The following is a 17,032-nucleotide window of genomic DNA, read 5'->3' as shown; positions in this document are numbered from 1 at the left end:
AGAGAGAGAGAGAGAGAGAGAGAGAGAGGGAGAGTTTGACAAAACTGCCGGTAAGATATGAAAGATATTCAAGAATTGACACCAAACTGACACAACGGATGTTCATAAACCACAATCACAGATATGCAGTGTTTTATATGCACATATGCAGGGCTTTTTTTCTCACTTATTTTCTTTCAGTAACCTTGAAATTTTTACTTAAAATTGTACATATGTAACCCAGTATATCCAATAGTTCAAATTTAAAATGCAAACATGCCATATAATTTGTCTTCTTGTCTTATTCATAATTAATACTTCCCAAATACCTTGTGCACTCTTAGAAACAAGGGTTCCTTAATCATTTTTTGGAGAACGTCCTAAAGGGGTTCTACTGGGAAACCTTTTTTTGGTAGATTAATATTGTGCTGTAGGGTTCTACACAGAATCTTTTAGGGGTTCTTCCAGGGAGGCACCTTTAGGGTTAACAAACATTAACAAGCCCTTTAGGGTATTAGACTGAACCTTTCTAGGCTACACTGGCTGATGTATTAGGGGATACTTTAAAAATGTTATGCTTTGAAAAATCTTTCAAACAATAATATAATATTTTTATTTTATTTCATTTTATCATCAACCCATGCCAGTACAGCATCCACAGGGACAACTGGCAGTTGTAAAACCCAAAATGTCTGCTTTAAACTCCTAAATTATGTTAGTGTGTGTGTGTGTGTGTGTGTGTGTGTGTGTGTGCGCTCTGCCTTTTTTTTGTTTGGCATATTTTTAGTATGCATCTTTTACCAGAAAACATATAATATAGTGTACCTTTAAAAAATATAAGGTACATTACTGGAGCTTAAGGACCAGTGATGCACCTTAAAAGTAAACCACACACACCTTCTTAGGTAACAGATTTAATTAAAATGATTTAATTAAAATTAATTAATGATTTAATTTTAATTAATTAATTAAAGATTTAATTAAAAATGAATGAGTTTTAGCTTGTCGATCTTTCAGATGCAAAAATGTTTGGATCAAATTAACAGCCTAGTTAGTTACGTACCTATCTAGATAACGGTGTAGATTAAACGTGCTAATCACTTCCTTTCACTTCCTTCTTTTGATAACTTATGTTCAAATGGATTTTTTAAAAAAGAAATTCAACTGTTGATGATGCCGCAGGTGTGGTTCTCATCGCCATTGTCACAGAACAGGAAATATCATTAATTGTCCTGTCCATGCCCCTCTCCCACTCATAATCACAGCAAGCATGGGGCAGCGTGACTCCTGCCCCAGTGGAGCTCTACGAGTGCTCGCAGTTCCCATTTTTGACCTCTAGGTGCAATAATAACTCTATGCAGCTAAACTGCCCCATGACTGTCCAACGTCAAGACATGTATGTCAAATAGCAACATTTTTAAAATCACTTAAAAAAAAGTTGTAACTAGTGTTTCAACAGAGTTGAAAATATACGAGGTTGTGAATGAAGATTTTAAGACTTTAAGATGTAAGATTAATGTAAGATTAATGTAAGATTATGGCTGATATGAGTGGGTTCTGCCTCACCTCCCCCAGTGGATGAGTTTAAGCCAGCTGTATAGGGACTAAACATTAAAACAATTACAGCTTCTCTGTTTTTTTTTGTTTTTTTCTTTAGATCTAAGGCTGAATGAATAATGACCCTGATGGCATGTTGTAGGTGTTTGAAAATGTAATATGTCTTTCTTACATGGCTAAAGAGCCATTTTTTTGTTTTCACTAATAAAATTATAACTTTCTTTGTACGGATTAAAGTTTGAATGAAATCTGCCAGACCGTTTGTGTAACACACACCCTGATCTTATCTGACGTCGCTGTATTTAGTGAGAAGAACTTCATTTCACACAATGCACCGCGCCTTACGGATGCTACCAATGTCTGACAGGAGAGGAAAGAAAAAAAAAAAAAAAAAAAACTCCGAGACGCTCAGCAGAGGCGAAGAGGGCTACGAGTGAAGCGAGTGACAGTAGGACGTGTTAGTGTTAGTGTAATGGCCGTTGTTTGGTCCTGCGGGACGCTCGTGCTGTAGGCGCGGAACTGGGCCGTGGAGGTGCTGAAACATGTGTTTGCGGTAACAGTGGAGTCGGAGGTCCTGCTACAGCCTTCCAGAAAAGTGCCAATGCTGAGGAATGGATGGTGAAGAAGAGAACATGGTGGCCACCCGGGATGAACAGGTGGAGAGGAACACATCAGCCCTTCAGCAGTGCCAACTTCTCCAAAACATCATCGACATCACCATCTCCAATCTACAGGGGCTCAGGACCAAGTGCGCCGCGTCCAACGACCTGACCCAACACGAGATCCGCACCCTGGAGGTGACCACATCCACCACTGCTCAGAAAGAGCAGCTCACACACATCACCAACATCACAACAGCTCACACACATCACTAACACCTTACTCAGCTCTCGGGTTCACACTACAGGGGCAAGCGATATGGCAAAAATATCACATCGCAATACTTTACTATTATTATTATTATTATTATTGTTATTATTATTATTATTATTATTAAGACTTTGGTGGTAGGCTTTTGGTGGGTGGGGTGTTCAGTGTTTTAGTGATTAGCACTCTAGCTCTGCACCTCTAGGGTTGGGGGCTCGAGTCCCGCCTCTGCCCTGCGTGCGTGGAGTTTGCATTTTGTCCCCATGCTTCGGGGGTTTCCTCCAGGTACTCCAGTTTCCTCTCCCACTCCAAAGACATGTTGTAGGTTGATTAGCATTTCTAAATTGACTGGAGTGTGGGTGTGATTTTGCCCTGGTTGGCACCCCGTCCAGTGTTTCCCCCACCTTGTGCCCCGAGTCCCCTGAGATCCAGGCTCCAGGCTCCGTGACCCTGTGAAGGATAAGCGGTACTGAAAATGGATGGATGGATGGATGGTAGCCTATTAGATGCTTCAGCAAGTCTTGTAAAGAGGGACAGTGCAAACATGAAAACTAAGAACCACTAAGAAAACAAAGAGTGAGAGGTGCAACAGGTGTAACACCAAGACAAAAAAAAACAAAAAAAACAGAGAGAACAAACGAAAGAAAAAGGGATCAGAAGAAACAAATAATGTGATTAAAGATACAAATACAGTTTCAGATAATAATGGCAAAATAAAAAGTAATACTAATAGCAGTAACAATAGCAATGTTCAACTTCATTTGGTGTGTGGGATTTACGTGTGTGTGTGTGAGTGAATGTTTTAATGAAGTCTACAGATGTGTGATATACAGATGGGCTGGTGCTATATGCCGTGGCTGTAGGAATCCAGTCTGGCTGTGAGCGGGTGTTCTTGTTATAGTTCACTGATAGGTAATGGGTGGTGTCCATGTAGAATTCAGTTCAGCGGTTTTGTTTTTGCTTGAGGCAGATGGCTTTCCATTGATGTACAGTCAATTATTTAATTTTTTCTGAAAGTGATGCCATATGATGCCATTTTTTGATTTCCAGTTCCACAGGATAGTTGTCTAGTATCACGATACTAGATATGACATAAGGATAATAACATTCAAGTTTGATAAACTTGCAACATTTAAAATACCTACTAATAAACAAGGTTAGCTTTGTTTGTATTTAAATACAATGGATTGTTTTTTATTCTTAAATTGCATCATGCCCTTGGCCATATTATGGATAATTAATCAATATTAAATGCTCAGAATTCTCATTTTTATGATAATCTTCAAAAAGTTCCAAATCTTGATTATTTCATCAAACATGCGGGAAAATATCAGTTTATATTTCAAAGCCAGTCAAATTCCAAATCCATACATAGGCTACATAATTTCACGTCCAGATATTCTGTTTCACGCCATTAAGATGTCCATTTTACGCTGTCTTCAACACTGCAAACAAACATTTATTATTAATTTATGAAAAATTAGTGCAACTTCGACAATGTAGTCACAAAATATGTGTAGCAATGGAGTTTCATTGTTGATAGTGACATAAGGTTTCCCACAGAGTGACAAACCTTTTAACCTTTCTATTTAAAGAGTGCGCTAAGAGGCAATTCATCACTATTACCATGTCTCCTTATCACCCAGCCCTAACTGGTCTGAGAGCACTTCTTATGCCCTCGTCAGTCTGTTAGGCTGCACAGGTTCTCAGCAGGACTAGATCAATAATTAGAGAGAGATTATTTAGCTATACTTATATACTATCTACTATATTGTACTCCTTCCTGGTTTCTGTTGTCGGATGTGTGATGTTTTATCTACCTATCCACTCTTTTTTAAAAGTGTATTTATGTACCTCCTTAAAAGCAAAAAAATTACACCCAAATGACACCCAAGAACTTATAAAACTGGAGGATTCTGTAAGACTGTCTATGCAAATTTAGGGATGCATTTCATGAAACTGTCACTTTAATGTTTGTTCATGTAAATTATTCTTATACTAATATGCAAAACTTACTGTTATTTATAAGCATTGGTTGTAATTCAGAGCGGAGTTGTACTATACGGTGTAGCACAGGACCTGTACTTAATTACCTTTTTAAACAAGAGAAGCCGGTGTCAGTTGAGACTGTGTACTATTTCTAATGAGATACGGGTAGATTGTGACACTGTGTGAACGCTACCTGAACATGAAAGCAGAGCCAAAAGCTGTGGGTTCACAACATTGTGTATTCAGAAACAGCACATACACGTTTACAGTCGCGCTCTTAGTTTACATGTTTGCTTTCTACAATGAGGGGAAAAAAAGGACATTAGATCTGCCTAATGTCGTTTATGATCTTCTGATTTCTGAAAGGAAACGGGATCGCATTCATATGTGCTTGGGGGATATTTTTAGGAGAGAAAGATTATAAAGGTTCCTGTTGTGATTCGCATGCTGAGTTTTTACTCTCACTGTAGCTCCTTTCAGATTCTTTAAAGGCTGGTTACAAAAACGCTAATTCCATCTGCACCATCCCATCCGAGTGCCTGTGGGGTTTGTCATATTTTCATGTTTTCGAAAGTGTATTTTTATTTATTATTTTTTTTGGAGGGCGGCGTCATAACATGTTGCCGTTTCTTTCTCTCTCAGGCCTTTGTCACTAAGAAGCTCACTCACTCAAGTATTTTTTCTGCTCACAATAATCCTTATTAGAAATAGTTTTTATTCAGAGTGAAAGACAGACATCAGCTCCATGATCATCACACTCAATGCTCTGTAACTCTCATAACTTTATATATAATCAGATGTGTTTCTCTGTTTTCTGGAGATGGATTTAATTAGAGAAGAAATGAGCATGGTTGGCAAAAGTGAATCTCAGGTGGGATCTCAGATGTACCAGCGTTCTTATTTGGCACGTCATCTATGTTTCTGAGCTAGCTGCTGCATGCAGAAAAAGGAGTGATTAACTAATAAGCAGCTGAGAAATAAATGGGTGAGATTAATAAGTTCAGAGACTGACGGCTCTATTGTAAACTTAATACTAACTTAAATTATAGAGTGATGGGAATCGCTGGACCTCATGATTCGATTAAATCTTGATGTAGGTTGCCAGAGTGTGATTATAAATGGGTTATTTAAGCATCTCGAGCAGTCTCGAGTTCTGAGTACTAAAGCCTACGTTATGATTTTGACCAGTGTGACCACATGCTGTTTTAAAAATATATGTTCATCATGGTAGATGAAAATGATAACGGTAATGTGTTTCCATTAAGCCTGACAAATGTCACTGTTCATTTAATATTTACTCTTCAGGCAAAGTACATCATAATTACATATTCTAAAGCCATTTTAATTTTGACGATCCTATGTTATCTAATGTAAGTCTAAGAAAGTATGCATTTACTAATACAGGCATTTCCTTGGCTTGTCATTTGATGTAAATAAATAAAGGCTTTGAATGAACGTATGTAATTTTGTGCATACTATACTTTAGAACATATTTCTAACATTGTGTCAAGAATCTGTCCTAAATGTGATAATAAGCTAAATGTGTGTTACACTTTCTCTGTGGTGGAATATCAGATGACGTTAAGCACGTAGTGCACTGTATAGTGTTTAGAATAAATGTGTGTTCTAGATTGTTCTAGGATTTAGTGCCCAATGTAGCGGGTACATCTAATGACTTTGGGTTTGGCATGTGTGAATTACTGCCCTATGAAGACAAGTTGAATATGATGGTTGTTAGTACGGATCCTTGTCTGCACCAACAATTTATACTTGAATACCAGTCAGGGTTGTGGTGGATCCGAAGCCGTACCTGGGATCTCTGGGCAAAAGAAGGGAGAATTGACCCCAATGGGATGCCAGTCCATCTCATTCTAACTAAATATCAACAACAAAAACTTTACTGTGGATAAATATATTTTAAAAATCCCAAAAAATTTAAGTTTCTGATAAACATATCGCCTGGTGATGATTCTCATGCTTTTTATGCAGCATGAACACTAACATTCATCAAGGTCTCTTGAATGAGCTCAATAATAAGGCCAAGTGTCTGTTAAGGGTTTAAGAAACAAAGCCATAGACCTCTGTTACACTTACTCCATCAGTGACGCTGCCTGATGTAGTCGAAGAGCTGGGTTCTGATTGTGCTTTCATGGATACTGCAGTAGGTTATTCCTGGAGGGCTACCACCCTGCAGAGTTCAGTTCCAGCCCTAATCTAACACACGTAATCCACTTAACCAGGCCGTCAGCAGCATCTGAACATTACCCAGGTGTGTTGGAAGTAAAATGCCGAGAAATTTATATAATTAATGTAATTTGTAAAGAAACAAAGGATGTGGGCATAGCCTGCACGATCCAGGGTGTATCCCTGAGGCATGTGAATTCATTGTAGCAAGTCGTAGTCATTGGAATAAATGTTAAAGTGTGTTGTTTAGACAGTGTGCATAGATTTTGCATCCACAGAAAGCAGATTATCGAGGCATATTCCTTAGCTAACAAATAGGCTAATAGGCTTGTTAGCGTGTAACATGATAGCACTTTATATAACATCCTGACAGATATTACAGAGATGCTAAACAAATGTGAACTCCATCTGTACATTACAGATAACAAAGCTAATGGACAGAGTGGTGTAGTGGCAAACATTGCCGCATTACAGCTGTGCGGAGTTTTGAATGTTCTCCCGTGTCTGTGTGTTTCCTCTGGATGCTTCAGGTTGCGCCAGAAAACATGCCAGTAGTTGGATTGGCTGTGCTAAATTGTCACTAGGTGTGAATGAGTGTGTGAATGGAGTGGGTGTGTGCGCATGATTCCCTGTAATGGACTGGCGTACCATTTCGGTGCATTCCTGTCCTGTTCCCAGAGATCCTGGCATAGGCTCCGGATTCACTGTATTCAAGGATTTAACCAGGATAAAGTGGTTACCGAAGATGAATGAATGAATGAATGTAACAAGTTTTCCTGTTTAGTTTCTTCCTTACTGCAGACAGTACCTGCTGTCTGAGTTTTGTTAAAAATAAACCTGGCTGCCAGAAAGTTCCATAACGCAATGTCTCAGGTTTATCAGACTCTGTTCATGCATTTGTACTGTTGCATCAGATTACATCATTGTATGTCTCTATTCCTGTTACTGTTGTAATGAGTGATGGTTGACATGTCAGACAGTGCACAAATGCGATTATCTGATGTCTGTATCGTCTGGTTTGCGTTGCCAGACTTAATGTAGGTCAGACTTAAGTGTGACAAAGTTCAACTTTATCTTGAATTACTTTCTGTTGACTCTTTTAGTTATGAAAACCTTGCAACAGTTTATATATGATACAGTCTATAATTGCTTTATTTTGTGGTTTTGGATATCTGTATAACGTATTTCTGTTTTGTTAATGACATGTTAATATCTTGTTAATCTGTTCAGGAATAAGTACATGGCCCAGTTGTTCATGTACATACTGGCTTACAATAATGAACTCTCACCAAAATAAGATAAGCATCTCACATTTGTTTTTACTGTCAACTCCTCTTTATCCATACATGTTTAATGGTATGAAATATCTTGGAACATGGTGCAACACCTGTAGATGATTCTTGAATTAATTCTTGCTGCTCCATGCAATCAAAAGTGCTTTAAACAGCAGCACGGTGGTGCATTTAAGTTGAATTGGATCAAGTTTCTAAATCTTGTATTACCTTCAGACAACCCAACTGTGTAATTATTGAACATACACATGTCCATAAGGTTTTCTCTGAGCTGTTCTGAGGAGCAGGACTACAACTTTTGGAATAATTAAATGTTCACAAAATCCATGACTTCCACATGTTCACACAGATCAGATGCAGATAGCTGAATTAGACTGCAGATTGATTTTTGCATTTTCTTTAAGAAATGTATTCTTTTAATGTGTGAAACTGGGAAGAGTTCATGTTTTGTTTATGCTCTTTCTATACCATTTAACTTGGAGCAGAATTTGCAAATGAGAAAAATGTTAAAATGAGTCTTTGTGACTTGAAGAGGAAATGTATTTCCTAGTCCTCAGCTGATTACCTTGTAAATCCTGTTTACCTGTAACTGTCTCTATTAGTCTTGGGCAAAACCCTTTTGATGTGTAGGTGTAAACTACTTTAAGGCCATGTTTCAAGAGAAGACTCGTGTCCTGGAGAGATATGGCAGCAATAGTTTCCCTCAGAAAAACCAGTTGCAGTAATAAACCCTTGAAAGCCCTTTATTGTGGATCCCATGCATTACAGCCCTTTAGACTATAACTATCTCCAGCAAGAGAGGGTGATGCAAAGTGATACTCAAGATAATTTACAGTGTATCTTTGGTAGAAGAGTTAAGTCTCTGAAGGCCAATCAGGTGGAGGAGCTCAGGGCTTCTAGATCAACTGTTAGTTTCAGAAAATCCCCATGTGGTTTCTTATTCAGCTCTTTCTCTCTCTTTTTCCCCCTTTCTTGTTTCTTTCGTTGCCTTTGTCACTCATCTTGACTTTTTGTCTGCCCTTTTCCACAGATCATTTTCCGTAGCGGAGACGTGAACGGTGGTCAAGTAGAACTGACAGTAGGTTTGGCAGAAATGTATTCTGTCATGCAACTACATTAGAAAATGTTGAAATGGTAGTGAACAGTTTCTTGAAAATAGGAAGTACACTAGAACCTTCCATATCTTAAACTAAACTTCAAGCCTCTTTTCTACACCTAACATGCAACAACTTCACACATTAATTAAGGCTAATTAAATGGTACAGTACATACCACTCCTGTATACAAGATTTTCCATGATGTTATCCAGGTACTGTTGTAAACAATGGGAGTGGGTTGTTGTGCAGCTCTCCTAGTCTGACATGTAGTAACATGAGCCACCGCTGTCTACAATTACTCTCATCACCTATTACAACTGTGACGTTTCTCCCAGGCATTTAAATCATTCTGTGAATCAGCAACAGATCATGACATGGTCATGCTCTCCTCGCCTTTGTTGTTTTATTTCCCAGCAACGCATGGGCTTTTAACTGAATTAAGAGTTGAAGTTACACAGCACAACCCAATGTCACTTTAATGCTCCCGCACTGTATACCTTACTTCTTTCCAAATTAGCTCACAAAGCTGAATTAACAAGCATAACCTGAATGCCAACACTTGCTATGCTCTATTTGCACACATAGACTTTGTGTGCGTCGTGTCTCTCGAGCCCCTCCGTGATTAAGTGGCTGACTCCTATTGTGCTCTTGTGTAAGGCTGCAGCTCCAGCAGAGCATGGTTGGCTGCGTTCTGTTGGCCCAGTGAGGTTCAGACAGTCTATTGTCAGTCAGGCTCTTAAGTTAAACAGGTGCCTATGAATACCCCCCTCCTGCTCTCTGCCCCTTGAGAGGTGTAACGGAGAAGGCAGATGAGGAGGAAGATTGTCATTGAATACAGCAGCAGCCCCGTGCATTGTGCCAGGCTGCGTCTGGTGCAAACCAACACCCCGCTGTGTGTGAGGTTTGCTCATGGCCGAGCAGTGCGTTAAATCAACCCAGGGCATCCTCACAAGCAGGCAGTGCGCCTCCTCCTACTGCTCCTCACCTGCTGAAACTTTAATGCTACTCATTACTCAGCTGCACTCTGTATAGTACATGGTAGCGCTGTCAGGACAAACTACACTGTTTGAATAGTTTGGAAATAGATTCTGAACTGAAAGGCATGGAAAAACATATTTGAATGTTGAAGTCACCTAATTTAAGTCTAGTGGTTCCTAAACTTTTTAGCCAAATGACTCTTGTGTTGTTCGATGCAGGAAAAGAGGTCTGAATAAATGCATGCTGTTTATGGCTTACTTTATTTTCACATATTTTTTTTAAAGTTATGTATCAATTTCTAATTAAGTGTAAAACACGAAGTACACTTAAAGTAGTAATACTTATAAGTAGTTAATAGTTTTCTTATTGCTTTTTCTCTGGCTGAATCTCAGGCTGTCTTCTGTGGACGTATAGTGCACCAGGTCGGTTGTACACCATAATGTTATACCTTGTAATGTAGTGAGCATAGACAGGGAATAGCTCACAGTGTGTTTTGAAGGGGTCTTAAATACAAATGTTCTCCATAAAAATAAGTACAAAGTAGATTTTTATGTGCAGCCTAGCCTTACATCGGAGAAAAGGAAACAAGAACATGAAAAAATTTGAACTCTGCTTTCTCATAAGTTTCTTTGCTTCATAATGCGACAAAATTTTCACTTTCTGCGGTTTGCGATACGAACACATAGTGTCGCATTACTACTGATGGACTTCATGTCTGTAGCAGTATAAAATCATAATGTGTTTGAATGCCAAATATTAGTAATGAAAAATGAAAATGATAAACATTTAGATTTGAAAGCGATTACACATTCCTCAGAGAGCTATCTGATATCAGCTTAAATGGGTGTGGTCAGACTAAAGGTAAGAATAATCTGATGAGGTTTGGCTCATGTGTAGAGAGGAGATGAGGCTTAAATGTGCGAAGTCATGAGTCCCGCAAGACCCACTTCTTTCGCCAACAGTAAGCATGGATCTTGAGTCTCGCACCACTGTTGCTGTTTAAACAAACTCTGCAGTACCCAGAGCTAGCATGATTGCTGATAGGGGCTTTAAAGGGGCCTGATGCAGTACTATTGTATGTCTTTTTGTGTGAGACTATGCTTTCCGGCCTGTGGTTCATCTGGCAGCTGTGTGCAGAGATGGATGTCTCCGTCTTCCTGCCCTGCTTGTTTGTCATGGGTACAGAAAAGACAGGTCAGACTTGCTTGCTATAACAAGTTCTAGCTATTTATAGACAGCCATACATACTGTTAGGAAGGGTTCTAAATCAGAAGGAAGACAGGTGGAGCCACAACAGATTGTCCTGCGTGCTAGTGATTGACAGGTTGGGAGGTTTTTTCTCACTAACTTTCTCCATAATCAGTCATGGCCAACTCTTATTATTATAGGCATGTCTGCTACTGTGCCCTAACCTATTCAGTGAGTGCCATTGTTTGGTGGGTGTGGACTAGGGAATGCTACATGAAGGCAGATTTTAACTACTTATGCTGCTCTGACGATATTTGGAGATATTTTTACAGTACATGTTATGCATCAATGGATAGGTTTTACTAACTGGCAGCAAAACAGTAGTGCTGTATTGAAAAAATGTGAAAAAATGTGAGTTTAATGATACTTTTAATTACTGTCTACGCAAACATCAATATTATTTTCATATGTTATTTCAGACATTAATAGTATATTTTTGTATTTCCCAGCCACATATGCAACAGTAACGACTTTGCTTCTGTGTGGACTCCGATAAAGTCATTAACTATGCCCTATAACTGACCTATTCATTAATATGAAACATCGTTTGGCTAACTTTCTTGTTCCTTTAAGCAACCTAATAAACTTGTTCTTGCATCAACTCATTTTCACACTTGCAGCTAACCTTTTTGCTCTCTCTTCTCTCTGTCACACACACATGCACACACAGAGACAGCAAAAGCAGCAGCATTCACCCACCTTATCACACTGACGTCATTTATGGGGATTTCCTCAGCTCTGGGTCTCATCGCTCGGAGTGTTTTTTCGAGTTAGATTGCGCATAGAAATGGTTCACAGAGAGGCTGGAGTAAAATATCGTGTCTTCTCACACTTTCAGAGTTTTTTTTAACATGACCTTTTGACTTTTGACTTGAGCATTCTGTGATGAGACATACTTGCACTGCCCACCCACATGCTGCATTTTTCTTATTATTTATTTTATTTATACTCCATTTTCTTCCAATTTAATCACCATTCTCTCTCATAGTCTAGTTAGAGGAGGGATAACGTGCTTACTCCGAAACACGTGAAGCCACCGCATATTTTCAAACTCAATGCCATCCTTTCACCCACACAGCAGGGCTGATTATGCCCTTGTGGACATGCACTCCCGATCCCACATGCCTATGGTATCGTCAGATCTTGCGATCTCCTGACATCATGACGTTGTTCCACTTGGGCTTCAGGTTACTGCTGGCTGTTTGATGTCCCAACATTTACTTTACACATTTAGTACACTCAGTGAATTTGTCAGGGCTCCATGATCACATAATGTCCAATAATAATCATATTTGTTTATCAAGGCTGCAGTGTAGGAACAGGGGTGTGAATAAATGAATGATTTTTATGTCCTGCTTTATTTTCACATGTTTAAATTATATACAGAATTTCAATATAAATTCAATATAAAAATCAAAGTATGTATATATGCTGAAAGTGAAATTACACTGAAGTAGTTAATTTTCAACATGACTTATCGGAGTTATTTTGTGCACCATGACCACATGTCCATTCATATTCACAGCCGATGATCATGCCTGCAATTTTTCAGTTTCTGTCTCTCTGTTCTTGTCTGGAGGCCTGTACTGAGACTGGGTCACCATTATTTTTTAGTGTACTATAGTAAAAATCTAACTGTTGATGTTGCTTCACATGAGACTTTTTGGGTGGTGTGCTTCTGGGTAAGTTTCCATCTTGCCACATATAGGGAGTGGACTACTTCCAGAAATGCTATAGTGAATGAACTGACAAGGAAAGTAGGGAGAAAAATGTTCAGTTTTGGTTCCTCTGTAAGTTCTTTGTGGTTTGTGTGTGTGTCTGCCCCCTGCAGGTGAAGCTGGTGAAGTACATCAGTAAGCAGCTGCAGTGTAAGCAGAGGGTTCCAGTGTGTGAGCGATCACCGACCCTCGACACCTACCCACACCTTGTGGATTGGCTCCATACCATTAATCTCAGGCCTGAATTCATAGAGGTATTTTGTGTGTGTTTAATTCAATAATGTCAATAATGTTTTATTCTTTGGCTTCTCCCCAGCAGTGTTTCCTATGTTTGCAGTAACCGTGTTAAATACTGTCTATGGGTTAATTGGTATTAAGTAGTGTCAGATATAGGATTTCCCCTAGAAACATTTTTATTAGTAGGTGTCGTGGTTATTTACAGGAACGGGGGATACACATACTCTAACCATGACAACGGACTGCTCAGTTCTGCTTTTGCATTTTACACTAGAAGCATTAACTGCTGATGCGGTGCATGCAAATTTCTTCTATGTTGTTCAGTATAGCCGTTTATCGTCAGTCACATGCAGCAAGCAACCTTGCTATATCTTGTATTGTGCAGGCTAGGCGTATAATTAAAACATCACATATGCTATTTCTCAATTCCTGCTGCGGCGGCTGTCGCCCTCACCGTTGGTTATTGTGTGAAAATGATATTTGCACACTAATAACAAGTTATCTGCATGTGAGCCTTTTTTGTTTTTAAATCAGCACAAAAAGCACTCTTTTCTGCTCACAAAGAGCAGAAAACTCTTTTCTGCTATATGTTTAACAGCTATGTGTTTGTTCACTAAAACATGAGGCAGGAAGCAATATTACCTGATGGAAAATCAATCTCCTACTACTCAGGGGGTACATGAGTTTACTAAGGGAAACACGTGGATATAGTAGAGGAGCAGTTTGTAATTTTTAGAGCCCTCTGCTGATCGTGAGGTGATTTGCAATTGCAATGAATACACTGACACCCCCACAGATTACATATGCCATATTACATAGGCCTCATGGTATGCATTTGAAAAAAAAAAAAAAGAAGACACTGATATGGCTGAGGCAAACAAAACCCTGAAGCAAAGAAACTAGCAATCCATTTCATGGCATGGCACTAAATGACTAATCACTAAGCAGTTTCTGACATTTTGAAGGCACTTTTAACTAGAAAGAGGTAGCAGGATTTGGGTTCTGGGACTTTACAATCAATAAAAGAAAGCACAAAGGAAAGGTGTATAAAAGATACATGTTTTATAATTTATGGCAACTGGAAAGGGAGTTAAATTGAAATTGGTCCATGAAACATGAATGAACTCTCTTCTAAATTGAACTCGTATGTACCTTTGGCTCCCTTGCAAACAATGCTTGACATTAAAGCTGTGTGTGAAAATGAAGACCGAGAGTAACATAGAGAGATAGACAGTGCAGGATTATTGGTGTGTATAGCTCCGTAAACAGATATGTTACATGGTCGCACTGACATTCCAGTCCCCCATGGGCTCCCACACCCGATCTGACTCCTAATCCTAGAATGTGCAGAGTCAGCCTTTCTGTCGTACATGCTCCGTTCACTCTATTTTTACACCTCACCGACCCCCGGCCTGTGTGTACACACATAACATGCACTCAACTAGCCAGAACAGGATTCCACTGGCTTCCACGCTGCCTTGTCTACTTTCGTTAGATAGAAGCATACTGAATAGGTACAAGAAGAAGGGGATGACTGAATAAGTGCTAGAGGTAGAGTAACAGAACTAGAGGGACAACTCAGAACTATGGCCTTAGTAGTCATGTCTTATGTCATTATCTGTGCCTGTGCTGCATTTCGGACACTGAAGTAGAACAAGTTGCACAGGCTGCATGTCTGTATTTTGTGTGTATATCTTTCTACAGGTCTTGTCCATCCCTAACCACTTGTCTACTTGTGCATGTTCTCCTGACACTATGTCAGTGCTGTATATGGTGACATTAAAAGCTTGTTGCCATTCTTTTTTAAGCTGGACAATGGCTATTCTCCTTGTCTGAGCTGCGTGATTCACAGGGCAGGAATGCATCCATGCGATTGGTGGCCCACGTAGCACCATTCATTCTCTGTTAGGCCGCTCGGGAGAGGATGAGCACTGAAGGTCACATTCTCAGCCGCTATGCTGTTAAAAGCGTCCAAAAAGTTGTGATGATATTCTCAGGAAACACACAGGAATGCCCTTTAGGGCAGACAAGATCAGACGGGCTCTTTGAAGAGAATTTACATGATAGTGCAGTTTAGGGAAATGTGTGTTTTTGTTCGTCTGTAAGCAGACAAACTAGGCTTTCCAACATATCACAATTACCAGGAATCATATCTGTTCCTCACCCCTACAGCTGCTTGACTATCTTACATGATTAAGTAGGTTTGTTTCTTGGGTAAAATTTTTTTTTTATCAATAGTTTATATCAATGATAAATATTTGTCATTTGGATGTTCCAAGAATAGCAGAGGGCACCGGTGGTTTGAACGCACACAGTTTATCGTTGCAAAGTTCTGCAGTTTGGTTAGCTGCAGTAGTAACAGGTATGTGCTACATGCTGTATTCCAGGAAATGAAGGAAAGCAGTTATAACAGTAATGTCATTTGAAACCTCTCTTTCTTGGTTATTATGACTCATGCATGGAGGCTACTGTAAGTAATTCAACTTGCTGTTGCTCAATCCTAGACCAGGAAAATAATCTCTCACCCCTTAGAGTCACAGAGGGGACTGCTTCATCCAATTGCTCGAAGACAATAAAACATATTTTATTAAAACAAAAATTACCTAGATAAAAGTGTTCACTGTTCACATTTGAAGTTAAGTAGGTACAGTAACATTTGGCACGATGAGAACAGTTAGTAGGTGTTGCTCAACCCTATTTCAGGAGATCTATAACACCTGCTTGGATAGTGAAATTTTACTGAACATCTTCATGAAGTGTCCTGATCAAATGCTACAGTTTGATGGATTTCACTGTTGAAAGCTTTAGTATTAGAATGTATCTGAATATTAATTAACCTGTAATGTTGCATTCATATTGCATAAACCACAGAAGTAACATTTTAATATCTCAATTGTCTCATTGAACAAACAGTTTCACGTCCTTCTTAGTACTGCGCCTGCATTTCTGGTTCTTTCCCTATGTTTGCAATGGCAGTATTTTAAAGTCGGTGTTTGCAAGAGCTCCCAAAGTTGAACATTGTTTACTTAAGTAATTTAATTTTAAGTCTGTCTGTTCCAATACTTACCTAAAGTTGAGTGGTCTGCCACCAAAGGTTGTCATGTTCTAAGTTGTTTAATACATCTAAATGTATATATCAGGAAATGAAAGCTGAAATGAAAGCTGAAATCTATCATCTCAAAGAAACAAAAAAAATCGGCCTTGCCATTCCAATACTTTTGTATATATACTTTGTGTGTGTGTGTGTGTGTGTGTGAGTATACACTGTGTATATATATTTTATATATTCTATATATATATATATAGGAACAATAGAGACAAGTTGCAATATCACTGTGCTGACGAATGTAAACAGCACTACCGGAAAATTCAAAAGGAATTATGGAGTCCATTGTATCATAAACTTTAAATCATTAACTTTATTCACTACGTATATGTTTATTAATGTTAATACACATAAATTACTTTCATATTTAATAAAGGTTATATATCTTATTAAAATATGTGAAAATAAAGTATGTCACAAGTGACTTCCTTTTTTTTTCCCCTACATTAAGTAATGCAAGAATCATTTAACCGGAAAGCTTATGAAATGTTTTTCATTAGACTTACAGTAGGTGAATAAAAGTTGAACATCCATTTGAATGCATATTGTCTGCTTTGAATATGTAAAAATTTGTAGCATGTTTAGTAGTTGCCTGCTAACTGATTAGCTACTTATTTAGTTAACTCTGAATTCATAAATACAGATGGCCCATTCAGTGCTCACATCCTGTAGATTCACAGGAAGAAGGGCTTCTCTTAAGGAAGGGAGGAACATGTAGTGAAAGAGGGGGTCTGACCCTGAGCTTTGCTTCCTGTGTTTTAGCCTTCTCTCCTTTTCCTT

The 17,032-nt window shown here is 38.8% G+C and overlaps 1 protein-coding gene across 2 annotated transcripts in view; it reads left to right on the top strand.

Annotated features, from left to right (window-relative positions):
• The first annotated feature begins 1,925 nt into the window (after positions 1 to 1,925).
• Positions 1,926 to 17,032, top strand: part of ksr1b (kinase suppressor of ras 1b) — a 36,086-nt gene continuing 20,979 nt past the window's right edge. For both annotated transcript variants that reach the window (XM_026924257.3, XM_026924256.3), the window contains exons 1-2: positions 1,926 to 2,333; positions 13,023 to 13,163. In XM_026924257.3, coding sequence (XP_026780058.1) covers positions 2,148 to 2,333; positions 13,023 to 13,163 — 327 coding nt within the window. In that variant the 5' untranslated portion in view covers positions 1,926 to 2,147. The remainder of the gene's footprint in view (positions 2,334 to 13,022; positions 13,164 to 17,032) is intronic.

This window comes from Pangasianodon hypophthalmus, chromosome 14, assembly GCF_027358585.1.
Source record: "Pangasianodon hypophthalmus isolate fPanHyp1 chromosome 14, fPanHyp1.pri, whole genome shotgun sequence".
NCBI lineage: Eukaryota > Metazoa > Chordata > Actinopteri > Siluriformes > Pangasiidae > Pangasianodon > Pangasianodon hypophthalmus.
The sequence above is the reverse complement of the archived record's forward strand: the minus strand, read 5'-3'. Positions and strand labels throughout refer to the sequence as shown.